Source organism: Nothobranchius furzeri, chromosome 16, assembly GCF_043380555.1.
Source record: "Nothobranchius furzeri strain GRZ-AD chromosome 16, NfurGRZ-RIMD1, whole genome shotgun sequence".
NCBI lineage: Eukaryota > Metazoa > Chordata > Actinopteri > Cyprinodontiformes > Nothobranchiidae > Nothobranchius > Nothobranchius furzeri.
The window spans coordinates 40,471,954-40,485,893 of record NC_091756.1 but is presented as its reverse complement, the minus strand read 5'-3'; the positions used below and the strand labels follow the sequence as shown (position 1 = coordinate 40,485,893).

The following is a 13,940-nucleotide window of genomic DNA, read 5'->3' as shown; positions in this document are numbered from 1 at the left end:
CTGGACAGGTTGCTAGTCGCAGGACAACACAGAAACACACAGTACAAACAATCACACACACACTCAGACCTAAGGACAATTTTGAGAGCCCAATTAACCTGACAGTCATGTCATTTTTGAACTTTGGGAAGAAGCTGGAGTACCTGGAGTGTACGGATGCACAGAGGGAATATGCAAACTCCATGCAGAAGGACCTCCTTGCTGCAAGGCAACATTTGAGAAAAAAATAAGATAACATTATAAAAATGTATTGGCTACCATAACACACATCCATCAATAATATCCTCCACTGAATAGGTGTAAACATAAAGATAAAAGACGGTTATCAACCAACACATTTTCACTCATAATTTCTGCTCTTGTCTTTTCTTTTTCTGTAACACTACATTAAGGGTCTCTTTATTGACGTTAACATAATAGTTAAATATTAAGTGTCCTTTAGGTTAGGACAATGGGCCAGGGACAGGGGTGAGTGCTTAGTAATGCATTACATAATATGGATAAGCAGTTGTTAAAACTTTAATAGCTTATTAATGCTTAAAATGCACCGAGTAATGTTGATAAAGGGACCCTAATTGTAAAGTGTTACCCTTTTTTCAATTGTTCATTTGCATCTTAAAAAATCATATCTGGAAAACTAGATACATTCAGTATGAAGATAAATGTGATAGAAACAACACATGGGTTAGTGCCTTAGATTTTAATAAGAGAGAAAGTTTATGTTTCAAGTTGAATTTGATTTTATTTCGTCTCTTTTTAAAAGGACACTAGGCTACTTTTTCATATTTTGTAGTGTGTGCTAAAATTACCCTTTACAGGGTTAATGAAAGGCCACTTACACCCCCACCACCCTCTGTGACCAGAATACCGCATTTGCAACTTCAGAGTGCCGGTCCAATCTGTTTGACTTAGAAAAAAATGGCACTGACATTCCTGGCACTGCAGTTGGTTTCCTGCATGTTTTAGATCAGGAACACAGCTGATTTGTTTAGTTATAAATCACTGCTGTAGACACTAAGGAAGGCTGAGGAGACATTTCAGCTGTTAGATTAAGGTGTTAAAAAGAAGAACACAGTTAGATTAAGGTGTTAAAAAGAAGAATGCACAGCGAGAAGATACATCTAGCTTTTGTTTCTACTAAATGGACACTAGGGGGTGCTAAAAGCAAGCCAAAACTGCCTAGACTCCCTTTAACGCCGATCTTATGGTTATATTCAGTTTTCTTAGCCTTGGAAAAAAGAGGCAGAAAAGGACCATGTGTTTAGGTTCAAATACTTCAAATGAAACAAAATAAGCCTATAAAAATAAAACAAATGTTATGTTTAAGCAAAACCCATTTTCTTGTGGATACATCGCAGTTTATTAAAACCCTATTAAGATAATCCTACATGTTTTGTGATGTTCGTGTTTGTGTTTAATGCACAATGTTGGCTTTATAAATCACTCATTCATTGCTTTTGTTTGCCCCAAAAGATGACAAAACTTCCAATACAAACTTAATTTTATTAAACACCAGTAGTTGTTTTTAATTACATTAATATTTATTAAATTTAAATTTAGTATATAATGAACACATTGATAAATATGTACATTATTTTGTTTAAAAAGAGTTTTTTTTACAAATGTGCAAGCTTTTCTGCATTTACAGCTCTGCAGAGAAAAATCCAACTCCTACATTTAGTCATGTGTTCCATCGCTCGCTTCACGCTCCTTAGTTAAACGTGCTGCTTTTCTCAGCTTGACAAACGTGCGCTGCCCTGCTTGTTTTCACTCCACGCTTTGCTTTTGAACATTCTTGGCCTTATTCTTCAGTCTAACCCACACCCTCTGGACAAAAAAGGAACATTTTGGGGAGGGGGGGAACAAGCCCAAAACTTTATTTAGCTTCCTTGCTGAAAGTTGGATGAGAGAACTGATACCAGTCATGTTTGTGAGAAACATGAAGCTTTACCCTTTAAGGAGAATTTATGTTGGCAAGTTCTAGAAGCAGCAAGCTGCAACTCTGATTTTACTCAAATAATTTGATAAAGGACGTTTTCGCCTCTGGATAGTCCCTAAATGACAAGCAATAGTAGAGCAAATCTCTTCTGGTTCCTGTTAGCCGTTTTTACATGATACATGTGTTTTTTTACCTCACATCATGCTTACCTGTTATTTCTGGCTATTTTTACGAAATCGTTGTTTTAAATTAACGAAACCTGTCAACATTTGTTCAGCTTTAAAAAGGAAGCCTATGTTATTGCACAGAAATACATGAAAAGGGTGGAAACTATTTTAAAGAATGAACTGTTTGGTGGTTAGTGTTACTGTAACGGTTAGATTTTATAATATGAGAAGACAGCAATAAATAAATGTAAAATTGGCACATTTCCAACTGCAGAGCTTAAAACCTCCTCCAGAGAAGCCGAGACATGAGCAGCATGCAAAACTACAGCGTCTGAAGGACAGTGGTGTAAGAAATAGTTACATTTCTGCTCTGTGATTTACTAATTATATTTACACTGAAGTGAGCATGCCTGCTTTTTATTGGTTAAAAATAGAAACCCTTTAGTTGGAATGTTTTGTAAAAATAATTCCCACTGCTCTCACGGTGATTACTCAGCTTAATTAGAAAAATGTCCTGACCATTTTTGCACAGTCAGCTAACAGCTTTTAGCTCAACAACAGACATCAGAATTCAACCTATAATGGAAAGTCATTTAACAACAGCTGAAGTCCTCTGTGACCCGAATGCTCTTTTATCTACCATTAGCTGTCTCTAAAGGCGTTTCAGAGAATTTGGCAGGACATCCCACTAGCGTCACGAGCACAGACCACGTGTAACCATGTGGACCTCCATATACAGCATGTTCACCTCCATGATCATCTGAGACCAACCACTCACACAGCTGCAGCACAACCAAATAATTTCTGCACACACTGTCAGAAACCGTCTCAGAGAAGCTCATCTGCATGCTCGTCATCCTCATCGGGATTTGGACCTGACTGCAGTTTGTCTTCCTAACCAAAGTGAGTGAGCAAATGCTCACATTTAATGGCTTCTGGCGTTCTGTTCACGGATGAATCCTGTTTTTCACTCTCGAAAGCTGAAAACATCCCAGTTTTTGCATGGTCAACATCCTCACCGGGCATGTCACCCAGCATGTTTGGGATGCTCTGGATCAGCATTTTCCAGTTCCTGCCAATATTCAACAACGTCACTTAACTGTTGGACACAAGGGACCTTTTGAATGACCTGCAGAGAGCTGGGACCAAAGTTACAAAGTCTACTATCAGTAACACCCTATGCAAGGACTCAAATCCTGCAGTGCCAGATGCGCCCCCCTGCTTAAGCCAGTACATGTGCAGGCCTGTCTGAAGTTTGCTAGTGAGCATTTGGATGATCCAGAAGAAGATTGGGAGAATGTCAAACGGTCGGATGAAAGACTGCTGAGTTGTATCCAAAGAACACCATACCTACTGTAAAGCGTGGGGTTGGAAACATCATGCTTTGGGACTGTTTTTCTGCAAAAGAAAGCATGAATGGGGCAATGTATTGTCAGATTTTGAGTGAAAACCTCCTTCCATCAGCACGGGTTTTGAAGATGAAACGTGGCTGGATCTTTCAGCATGACAATGATCCCAAACACATCGTCCAGGTAAAGAAAAAGCGGCTTCATAAGAAGCATTTAATGGTCCTGGAGCGGCCTAGTCAGTCTCCAAATCTTAACCCCATAGAAAATCCTTGAAGGGAGTTGAAAGTCCGTGTTGCCCAGAGACAGCCACAAAACATCACTGCTCTAGAGGACGAATGGGCCAAAATACCTGCAACAGTGTGTGAAAACCAGCGAAGACTTACAGAAAGCATTTGACCTTTATCATTGCCAACAAAGGTATATAGATGGACTTTCATTATTGACTAAATACTTATTTTCCACCATAATTAGCAAAAACATCCTTAAAAATCTGACTATGATTTTCTGATTATTTTTTCTCATTTTGTCTCTTGATGAAAATTACAGGCTTCTCATCTTTTTAAGTGGGAGAACTTGCACAATTGGAAGCTGCCTTAATATGTTTTTGCCCCAATGTAGTTGTAGATATGTATAATTTTAGCATTTTATTTCTAAACATTTCAATACAAAGATTATTTACTGTTAATGTATGTGCAGATTGTTGACAGTATCAGCTTGTCCTCATCTACTTTTGTTTTCCTGTTATTAATAGATCCCAAAACGTGGATTCAATTTAACCATCAGAGTTCTCAGTACGAAGAAGTGCTTTTGAAATCTTTTAAAATGACAGTCTGAGTTGAGTCATTAAGAATGTTATAAAATCAAACTAATCCAAGTCATTTCTTTAGGTGAATGGACGGTGTAATGCAGGAATTAAAACAGTCTGTACTGATTTTATAATCTCTTAAACTCATATAATCTGAAATCCACAGTGCTCTCTGGCCTTCTCGTCCAACCCGTCCTCACCGTGACAGAAACCTCCAGCCTCACTCCTCTAATATAAATGTTGATTTCCAATCAATGAATATCCATCAGATCCCTCATGTGACTTATTAACCTTTTGATTCCAGAAAACAGCAAATTAGTTGTGTTTTTGTTTTTATCCTTATTGTTCTGCACACCTTCTCTCCCCACCAGGCACATTGTGGTTTGTGGTCACATAACACTCGAGAGTGTGTCCAACTTCCTAAAAGACTTCCTACACAAGGACAGGGATGATGTCAATGTAGAAATCGTTTTTCTCCATAAGTAAGTGCAACATTCACTTCTTTACCCATGTACATGAGAATTAAGCAGCAGCTTTTAAGAGAAAATATCTCCTTGAATTTTGATTTCAGTATTTCCCCTAATCTTGAGCTGGAAGCCTTGTTCAAGCGCCACTTCACCCAAGTAGAGTTTTACCAGGGATCCGTCCTGAACCCACACGACCTGGCTCGAGTCAAGGTAACCGAAACAACAACTTCCACTCGGTCTCTGAGAGAATTTTAATTTGTAGTGTGTGGAGTCTAAAAAGGCCTGTTGGATAATTTATTTATAAAATTATAATCCATGAGAAATCATTCATCCCATCAGCAATCACAGCCCTCAACAGACACAGAACTTCAATAACCCACAGATGATTTTATGTGTTTTAGGCATATAGTTGCGTCTTTGGTTTGATGGCTTTTAAGCTTATATCTGTGTTTTTAGGTTTTTATGATTTATTTATTGTATTTACTGTTCTATGAAAGTGTGGATGATGATGAGCCCTGTTGAAAGACACATTTCTGTAACCGCTTGGTGTCAGACAATAAAGTTGTTCTATTCAATTCTGTTCTATTCTATTCTATTCTATTCTATTCTATTCTATTCTATTCTATTCTATTCTATAATTTGTTTTTAATTTGTGAATTTAACGTCCAGATTGAATCAGCTGATGCCTGCCTGATTTTAGCAAACAAGTACTGTGCTGACCCTGATGCTGAAGATGCGTCCAACATCATGAGGTTTGTAAACCAAAACTGATTCAAGCTTTTCTCTGAGTTTGGCTTTTGATGTTTGTTTTGCAACAAATTTCTCTCAGTTTAGTGTAAGATTTAGGGGTGGTCTGCTCAGGTTTTAATGAGGAAACTGGAGTTGTTCAGGGTTCTTACAGATGTGTAAACATGTTGAAAATGTTTCAGTTGAATTAGGGTATTCTTTACACGGCTTGTTTACTCATTTTCAATACATTTGTAGTGCTCTCTAGTGTAAATCAATGCCTTCTGAGTCATTTAAAACATCTAAAAGCTATGATGCTCCTGAGATACAGAAGTTTGCTGCTGCAGAGTTGGGCTGAAAACAGCAGGACTACTCATTATTATTAATGATATGCACACACCTTGCTTCTGATTGGCTAACATGTTCACCCATGTCGCAAAGCCACTATCAACAAGACACTCCGCTCCATCTCCTCACTGCAAAAAAATTAAAAGTCTTCCTGTGGGCGGGTGAGAACAGAGATGGGTGGGACAATGAATGCACAGATATGTGAGGATTTTCAAATCCTAGCATTTCATGTCAATCAGAACCTAATGCAGGAGATAAGTGTAGGAGACTATTTTCATGTTCAGCCTGCATGAAAAATTCAACGTGACCAATTATAATCAGAAATAATAATAAAAAAATGTTTTTTTTTCGGTAAACCACACCTTTAAAGAGGGGGTTCACTAAAATGATTTGACAAATCGACGTTACACTGTCACTTAACATTCATGGGCTCACCCATCTTCACTCACAAGGGGGAAAGCTGTTGTTAAATTAGTGTGCAGGAAACAGCAGAGAACGTCTAGGCTAGTAGAAATTAGCCTTTAGCATTAGCAACTTCACCACACGGCAGAACTCCTTCAGGCCAGCTGACCGCCCTGACACTGGGAGATAGTGGGTTTAAATCCATGTTTGGGTCTAAGATACCACTTTTTTCCAAACAGATTCGATGCCGATACTTGGATCTGAGTACTCGCCGATACTGATTACCGATACTTTTACCACACAAACAAAATGCTATGAATTGGAATACAGGTTTTATTTTCTTCTCTGCTTTCAACAGGAAAAGACTGTGAGTAGATAAAAAATATATGAATAGAAATGATCGCAAAACTAAAATATTAGGAGAACAGAAATGACAAGTTACAGTGAAGCCACTTTCAAGCAACTGCATTGAGGTAAACTTTTATCGACACGCAGTGGCGGCTGGTGAAAAATATTTTTGGTGGGGCTGTGCTATTTTTTTGTTTAAACAATAGGGCTGTAGCGACGCCTCGATGACGTCGACGGCTCGATTCTAAAAAATTGTCGACGTCAGATCCGGTAGTCGACGCACCACGCCCACTTGTTGCATCCTCAGGAGTTTGTAAATAGAAGAGGAATCTGCATGTTTTTCCTCTAGTTCACCCTCTTCTCCGCCTTCACTAACATCTCCGCCAAATACCGAAGACCCGGAACAATGTCCGTCCGCTACTAGATTCCTTTCCTGTTTTGACCGCCTTCGTCTCCCGGCAACGGACAACAACTTCCGGGGTCAGATGTGCTGCTTCGTCTCTACCGCAGATGTAGAAAATCACCGGGAGCGTTTCTCCCTTCATAAGGGAGCTTTTTTGAGACATTAGGAGAGCTGTTTTTGTGGCAGCAGTCTCTCCTCCGTGCTGGTCTGTTTGCTGCTGGGTGTTTTTGGTTTATTTAAACTTGGTAACTTGAACTTAATGTTGGTAAAGCTACTGTTAGCATCTTCGCTAACAGCTTCTTGCGTTTGGATAAGCTGCTACGTTTTGGTTTAGAGTTCATCTTTTTTTGTGGCGTAGATCTCCCTTTTATTACATTTAGAGTGTTGTGGGTTTTTGGTTTCGTTTAAGATATCACATTGAGTTTGGTTTAACCTCCCAGTTTAGAGTTTGGACCTTTGGAGATCCTTATTTTGGTCCAGAACCCTGTAATCTTTGCCCAGTGGGACATCCCTAGTTATTTGTACTTTTGTTTTAATTCCCCACAGGCAGAATTAGTTTTATTATTCCCAACCTGTGGATGGAAAGGTTTATGTTTTTTTGTAGTTGTAAATAAACCTGATCATCATTTTAACTTTTAAATCCCATGTTATTGTCCCTTCCTTTTTGCACACGAGCCAAACTCCCCAGGAAGAGTCGTAACACCACTCGCCTCACGCACATAAGTGACCAAAACAAAGCAGTATGGAGACACTCCGTCTCTCCAACCACCTCTCAGGCAGCAGCCTGCACTCCCAAGTTCTACATGTCACCAGAACATAACCAACCAACACAATAAAAGCAGTGTTTTACAAAATAGAAGGCCTGTAGTGTTTATTCTCTTACAGTAACAATTTATCATTTTTTTGGAGGAATTTATTAGAGATTTTTTTGGTTTTTATTAACTGTGCAATAGAAAAATAATCATTAGATTAATTGTCTAAATAGTCATTAGAATAGTCGACTATTCAATAAAATAATCGTTTACCCCCAGCCCTATTAAACAAACTTGTGCTTTCTGAGCTTTGTGCACAACTTCACTATTTCCTGAATTAAGCACAGCTCTTTTATTTCCTGTCTTACATCATTGGACAAACTGATTAATCCAGGTGTGTCTGACTACTGGCAAACTGCCTTGCGGACCAAGGTTGAAAAATACTGCATTAAATTGCACATAAAATAACATGACCATAAATGGTAAATAGGCAATGCAAGAGGCAAGTAACAAAAACATTTTGTTTAATTTCAACATTTGAGTGAACACGAAAAATTATGAGCAGGTCACTGTTACAGTAATGGTAGTAAACACTACTTAGACAAAATGCCAGAAATTTACACTGTTAGGACTTATGGAAAGTGGAAACACTTTCATAGGAAATAATGTCATCAGTATCCTCTTACAAATGTCATTTTTCCCACTTTTTGGGACAAATCAGAAATGTTTTATTGTCCCAAAAGCTGGGAAATTTGTTTGCTGCAGCAGAAGTGTAACAAGTAAAATGGAATCAGATTGATGTATGTACAAATTTACTTGAAATACACATTTACATGATTAAATATGTATAATAGGTATGTGTGTTGAAATTAGTTTTTACAGTTATTGCACATTAAACAATGTACATGTTATTAAACAAATGTCCCGGTTTGTGGGACAACCAAGGATTTCTGATTCTGATTGTCTTGTTTACAGAAATGTAATGTACAGCTTACCTCTGCACCCAGCTGCTGTTCTCCCTGTCCAAACGTCCTCCGTTTCTTTGTTGGCTGCTGCACTGATGCGCTGCATTCCTCAGTCAGAGAATGAATGGAGTCCCCAATGAGACACAAGTTCCACATCCACCTTCTGTGGATCCCAGCCGTTTTGAATAACAAACACAGAAAGCAAAATAACGCATTAGCGTGATTGCATCCAGCTAGCCACTGCTTCCTGGTGTACCAATTTTGGGAGAAGCGTCGTGTGTACAATTTACCTCTCTCCTTCTCCTGCTGGCTTATCTTTACGTCGGGCTGATCTGGTCCAAGCTCTTTGACATTAAGTTTTTCCACCATAGTTCTCCTCTCGAACGGATGCTGGAGAAGAGACCGAACTGAATTCAGTGGCTGCTGAGATCCGGTATCCTGGTTGTAGGCGCACTGGCGTCCATGTCTACGTCTGCGTCATGACCGTCACGAGTCACGACCAAAAACGTGCTGGAGTCGAGACTCTCCGAGTTCTACCGAACACCAACGAAAGCCTTGGCGGTAGCTCCATCACCCATCATGCTTCTGAAACGTTCTGAAACAACGTCGACGCTGATTGGATACATTCCCATTCCTACCCTTTGATTTTCTTGTCAGCAATTGGACAGCTGGTCTCGTCCTGTTTGGGCGATTGAAAAACAGCACACAGCCTCCACCGCTCGGCAGAGACCGGCAGAGACCAATGTATATATATATATATATATATATATATATATATGATTTATTTTTGTTACAAAACACACAATTAACTTATAATATGTGAATATTGTTAATTTTATTTATTTATTTTTTAAATAAAAATTAAAAACAGTGGGGAAACTGGGAGGGCGGCACCCTATCGCCCTCTACTGGCCAGCTGCCACTGTCGACACGGATACCAGTATTGGTGTCGGATTATCCCTAGTTGGGTCATACCAAAGACTTTAAAAAGGCCTTCCCTTTCACTGAACGCTGTGCCAGTTACTTAATATATTCACCCTCACCCTTTTATTTCAGTTTTTGGGGTAATTTTTTGTTGTAAAAAAAAGAGAAAAAATGCACGTTAGAGGAGCCAATTGTATTTTTCTTTTGTATTGTTTTGAATTCTTCTTTCGATAAAAAAAGCCTCTCTGCTCGACACTCAGCATTAATGTGTCCAATTAGAGGTTAAAACACCAAATAGTTTCAAAACGCGGTCATGTCTGCAGCTCACCCCTCCCCCAGTGGATGGGTAGAATACAGAGAAAAGATTTCACCAGGTTGTGACAACTAATGGGACTTCATTTGTGGAGATTAAACATCAACATTGCGGAGGAAACAGAGTCAGTGATAAAGTCATGTTGCTGTTAACCATTCCGAGGCAAGATGTCCAAATATCAAGAAATAAAACTCCTAAACTTGTCGTCTGAAGCTCAGCTGTGGTGTGGCTCACTTCTACTTCCTGAAGCGGACGCGCCAGTCCCTCACCCCCCCACCCCCCACCCCCCAGAATACAGTAAGGCATTCATTCCTACTAGAGACCAATGGAAATGTATTGATTAAACAAGTGAACCACATCTTTAAAGTCCATGCATTCTGAAAAGAGTTCATGCAAATGCTCAAAACCATCAGTGAAATGGCTTCCAGCATGGCTAAACTAACATATAAGACAATAAAACAAAGTAAATATTTTGAGCATATATGTAAAAGAGAGAATGGCCTGTATTTGATATAGTACCTTTTAGGGAACTATAACCCCCCAAGGCATTTTACAACACAGTCATCCACCCAAGCACACTCACATTCACACGCTGCTGGTGAGGAGTTGCAATGTAGCCACAGCTGCTCTAGGGCACACTGACAGAGGTGAAGCTGCCATACACTAGGGCCACTGGTCGCTCCGACCACCACCAGCAGGCGATGTGGGTTAAGTGTCTTGCCCAAGGACAGTTGCAACAGTTGGGGCTCAAACTTGCAACCATACAGTTATTTGGTGGGCACTTAACTCCTCTGCCACCCTCACCCCTGAAAGTGTTTGAAATAGATTTTTGCAAAGCTGTTTGCACCCTGGTTTTTGTCCTTCTGTCCAATTTCGCCCACTTATCCACTTAGGAGACATTCTGATCAGCCACCACAGCCGACTCCTCTCATCAGGGAGGAGCAGCTCCCAGTCTCTCCCAGTTGTCTGAGCTCCTAAGGCTGCACTTGCCTTATGTATTGGGTTTAAGATTTTGTTTGTTTTTCAGAAGTTTAGAACGTGGACTTAATATGCTTTCAGAGTTGATGTTAACCTGTCTGAGCACTCTTTTTTAGGCAGTTGAGACAAGGAAGAATTATTAATGTTAGCTGAAAACATTGAAAATCAACAGAAGAGTTTGACTTCAATAAAATGTCAGAACATTAAATTTGTATCTATTACAAATAAATTGTGTTGTCTATTTAGTTCTAAATCAATCAGATTCAGTGGACTTATAGCATTTTGGAGTTTCACAGCTGGGCTGATGTAGCATTTCAGATATGTGTTAGTGTGATTTTATTCTGTGTTTTCCGACACCAGGATCTACTGTTTAGTTACTCTTCAACTACTATTTATCTACAGCTATATTATACAGTTACATGTATATTATATCCTATTGCTTTATTTAATGTACCCTATTTTCATTATTTCTTGAAATCACTTTGGGCCCCCCTGACTGGTAAAGTGCTATATTAATGAATAAATGAAATTAAATGAATAATCATCAAAATACTAACAAATAAAAGTTCCAGATGTCTAATTTAGCCAGTAATGAGTATATCTCATGTATTAGTTTCACCTTTTAAGCTGATTTACTGACATAAATTAACTTTTGCACCATATTCTCATTTTCCAAGTTTAACCTGTAATAGGAAGTTAGCCTGGCACATGGATCAGCTTGGTTTAAAAAAATCTATTTTGATTGATTGAAAGAAAATTGAATGAGGAGAGTAAAAATGTGTATTGTATCACTTCAACACGCCAACATTGTAACTAACATTGAAAATAATGACAAAATGCATACAGATTAGTCCAGTAAATTATTAACAGGACAGAGTTTAAATGGCAAACGGCTGATTTGCAGCTGATTCACACCCTGAATATAAAATAGAAAACTGCTTCTGTTTGTCATTATTTACTCAAATTATCATTAAGTTTCAGATGTTCTTATCTTCTCTTTCAGGGTAATATCTATCAAGAACTATCATCCAAAGATCAGAATAATCACCCAGATGTTGCAGTACCACAATAAGGTTGGTAGTCACTCACTAGACCATCGTGTGTGAGAAAACCCTTTTTAGAGCCAGTCTTAAGAGATATTATGAGAGTGCATGTAGAAATGTGTTTACATTTTTCCTTCCTTTCCTCCTCCGTAGGCCCACCTGTTGAACATCCCCAGCTGGACCTGGAAGGAGGGAGATGACGCCATTTGCCTTGCAGAGCTGAAGCTTGGGTTCATCGCCCAGAGCTGCCTGGCTCAGGGGCTCTCCACCATGCTGGCCAATCTTTTCTCCATGAGGTCTTTCATCAAGGTAGCTTCAGCTAAGATGAAGCCGTCTGAGCTCAGGAGATTAAATTATGAAATGAAATTTGGCTGTAATCTGTCTAGATTATCCCAGATGAATGCAGCATCTGATGCGTTGGTAGGGATGAACCGGCATCTCAATTTTTTTTGTTGGTTTTTAATCATAAAAGTTATTCTCTGCTGCAGATTGAAGAGGACACATGGCAGAAGTATTACCTTGAAGGAGTAGCCAATGAAATGTACACGGAGTACCTTTCAAGTGCCTTTGTGGGGTTATCCTTCCCGGTTATTTGCGAGTAAGCACAGACACTTTTTCCTTCTTCTCTAATTGTTTTTGCAGACATTTTCTTTGATCTTTTCATCATTATTTTAGTTTTTATGCTAATGATCCTTTCATAACTGAAGTTTATGAATATTTTCTTAGGGTTTCTTTGACCTTATTTGATGTATTGTTTCAGGTGTTGTTTCAAATCACATGATAAATAAAACTGTAGTTGGTATTGAGGAGGTGAAGGCAGCCTGCCCTTACACCTCTTTGTTGTCTCCTTAAAGGTGTGGAACACTGAAAAAGCATTTTTTAAAATATTTATAAACTGTCTGAGTTTTTCATGCAGACTGAACACAAAAATATTCTCCTACATCTATCACCTGAATTAGCTTCTGATAGAAAATAGACTGTAAAACTCTAGGATTAGTAAAGCCTGACAGATCTATGTTACACTGTCACCTAACATTCATGGACTCAGTCATCTTGACTCTCGGCACAGAAGGCTGTTGGTTTAGTGTCCGGGAAACGGCAGCGGACGTCTCAACTGGTAGAAGTTAACCATTAGCATTAGCAACCTCACCACACGGCAGAAGCTTCTTCAGGCTTGTGTTATTTGTGGAGATAAAACACCCACGTTGTAGAGCAAACCGAGTCAGTAGAGTTGTAGAGATGTCCTAATATCAGGAAATAAGAGTTCAAGTCTGAAGTTCAGCTGTGACGTGACTCACTTCTAGTTTCTAGAAATGGTGCACTGGTGTTTTTTTCCCCCAAGTATGACTCAAAAGACATTCATTCATACTAGAGACCACTGCAAATGTATTGATTAAACAGGTGTTCCCCTAGCCCAGTGAACTAGACCAAATTCTTCCCTTGCAAAGTTTGGTCTAGGAATGCTCCATTGAAACCTCCGCAGGCCCTAGCAGCATTCTGGCTGGCCAATCACATCTCTCTATAGGGGTTTTAAACCCATACAGAGCTTGGTCCACAATGGTGGGCCAAGCACAGTGCTCTATCTGCTTTGTGGGCTAATCAGGGCCCTCTGTTTGTCTGAAGGGAAGGATGATGCAACAGAGTGGAACAACGTAGCAACAGCTTGTTTGAAAAGGCTTTTACATCACTTTTGGACTATTAGGACTTGGGCTTTATTAGAATCAAGCGCAGATAGATGTGAAGTTCTTTATTTAGAAAAAAGGATGTATTTTCGCCGCCTTCAACAGCAGACTACTTCCTTTACCGACATCTGTTGCAGTGAGTGCGTCACGTTGTTTATTGTCCAGTAGCATGCAGAGATTGTTTGAAAGACAATGGTATATCCGCCCCATGGCCAAGAACCATTAATGGAGCATTGCCGGACTAAATAATATATTTATTTAATCTGGCTTGCCAGGCTAGTGTTCCACACCTTTACCCTTGTAGCGTCATGAATGTCCTGGTTTTGACC

At 39.3% G+C, this 13,940-nt stretch overlaps 1 protein-coding gene across 19 annotated transcripts in view; it reads left to right on the top strand.

Annotated features, from left to right (window-relative positions):
• The window catches only part of LOC107387848 (calcium-activated potassium channel subunit alpha-1), a 113,408-nt gene that overhangs the window by 70,881 nt on the left and 28,587 nt on the right, over positions 1-13,940 (top strand). For all 19 annotated transcript variants that reach the window (XM_054749225.2, XM_070545659.1, XM_054749224.2 and 16 more), the window contains 6 exons: positions 4,632-4,742; positions 4,832-4,937; positions 5,397-5,479; positions 11,890-11,959; positions 12,083-12,238; positions 12,418-12,527. In XM_054749225.2, coding sequence (XP_054605200.1) covers positions 4,632-4,742; positions 4,832-4,937; positions 5,397-5,479; positions 11,890-11,959; positions 12,083-12,238; positions 12,418-12,527 — 636 coding nt within the window. The remainder of the gene's footprint in view (positions 1-4,631; positions 4,743-4,831; positions 4,938-5,396; positions 5,480-11,889; positions 11,960-12,082; positions 12,239-12,417; positions 12,528-13,940) is intronic.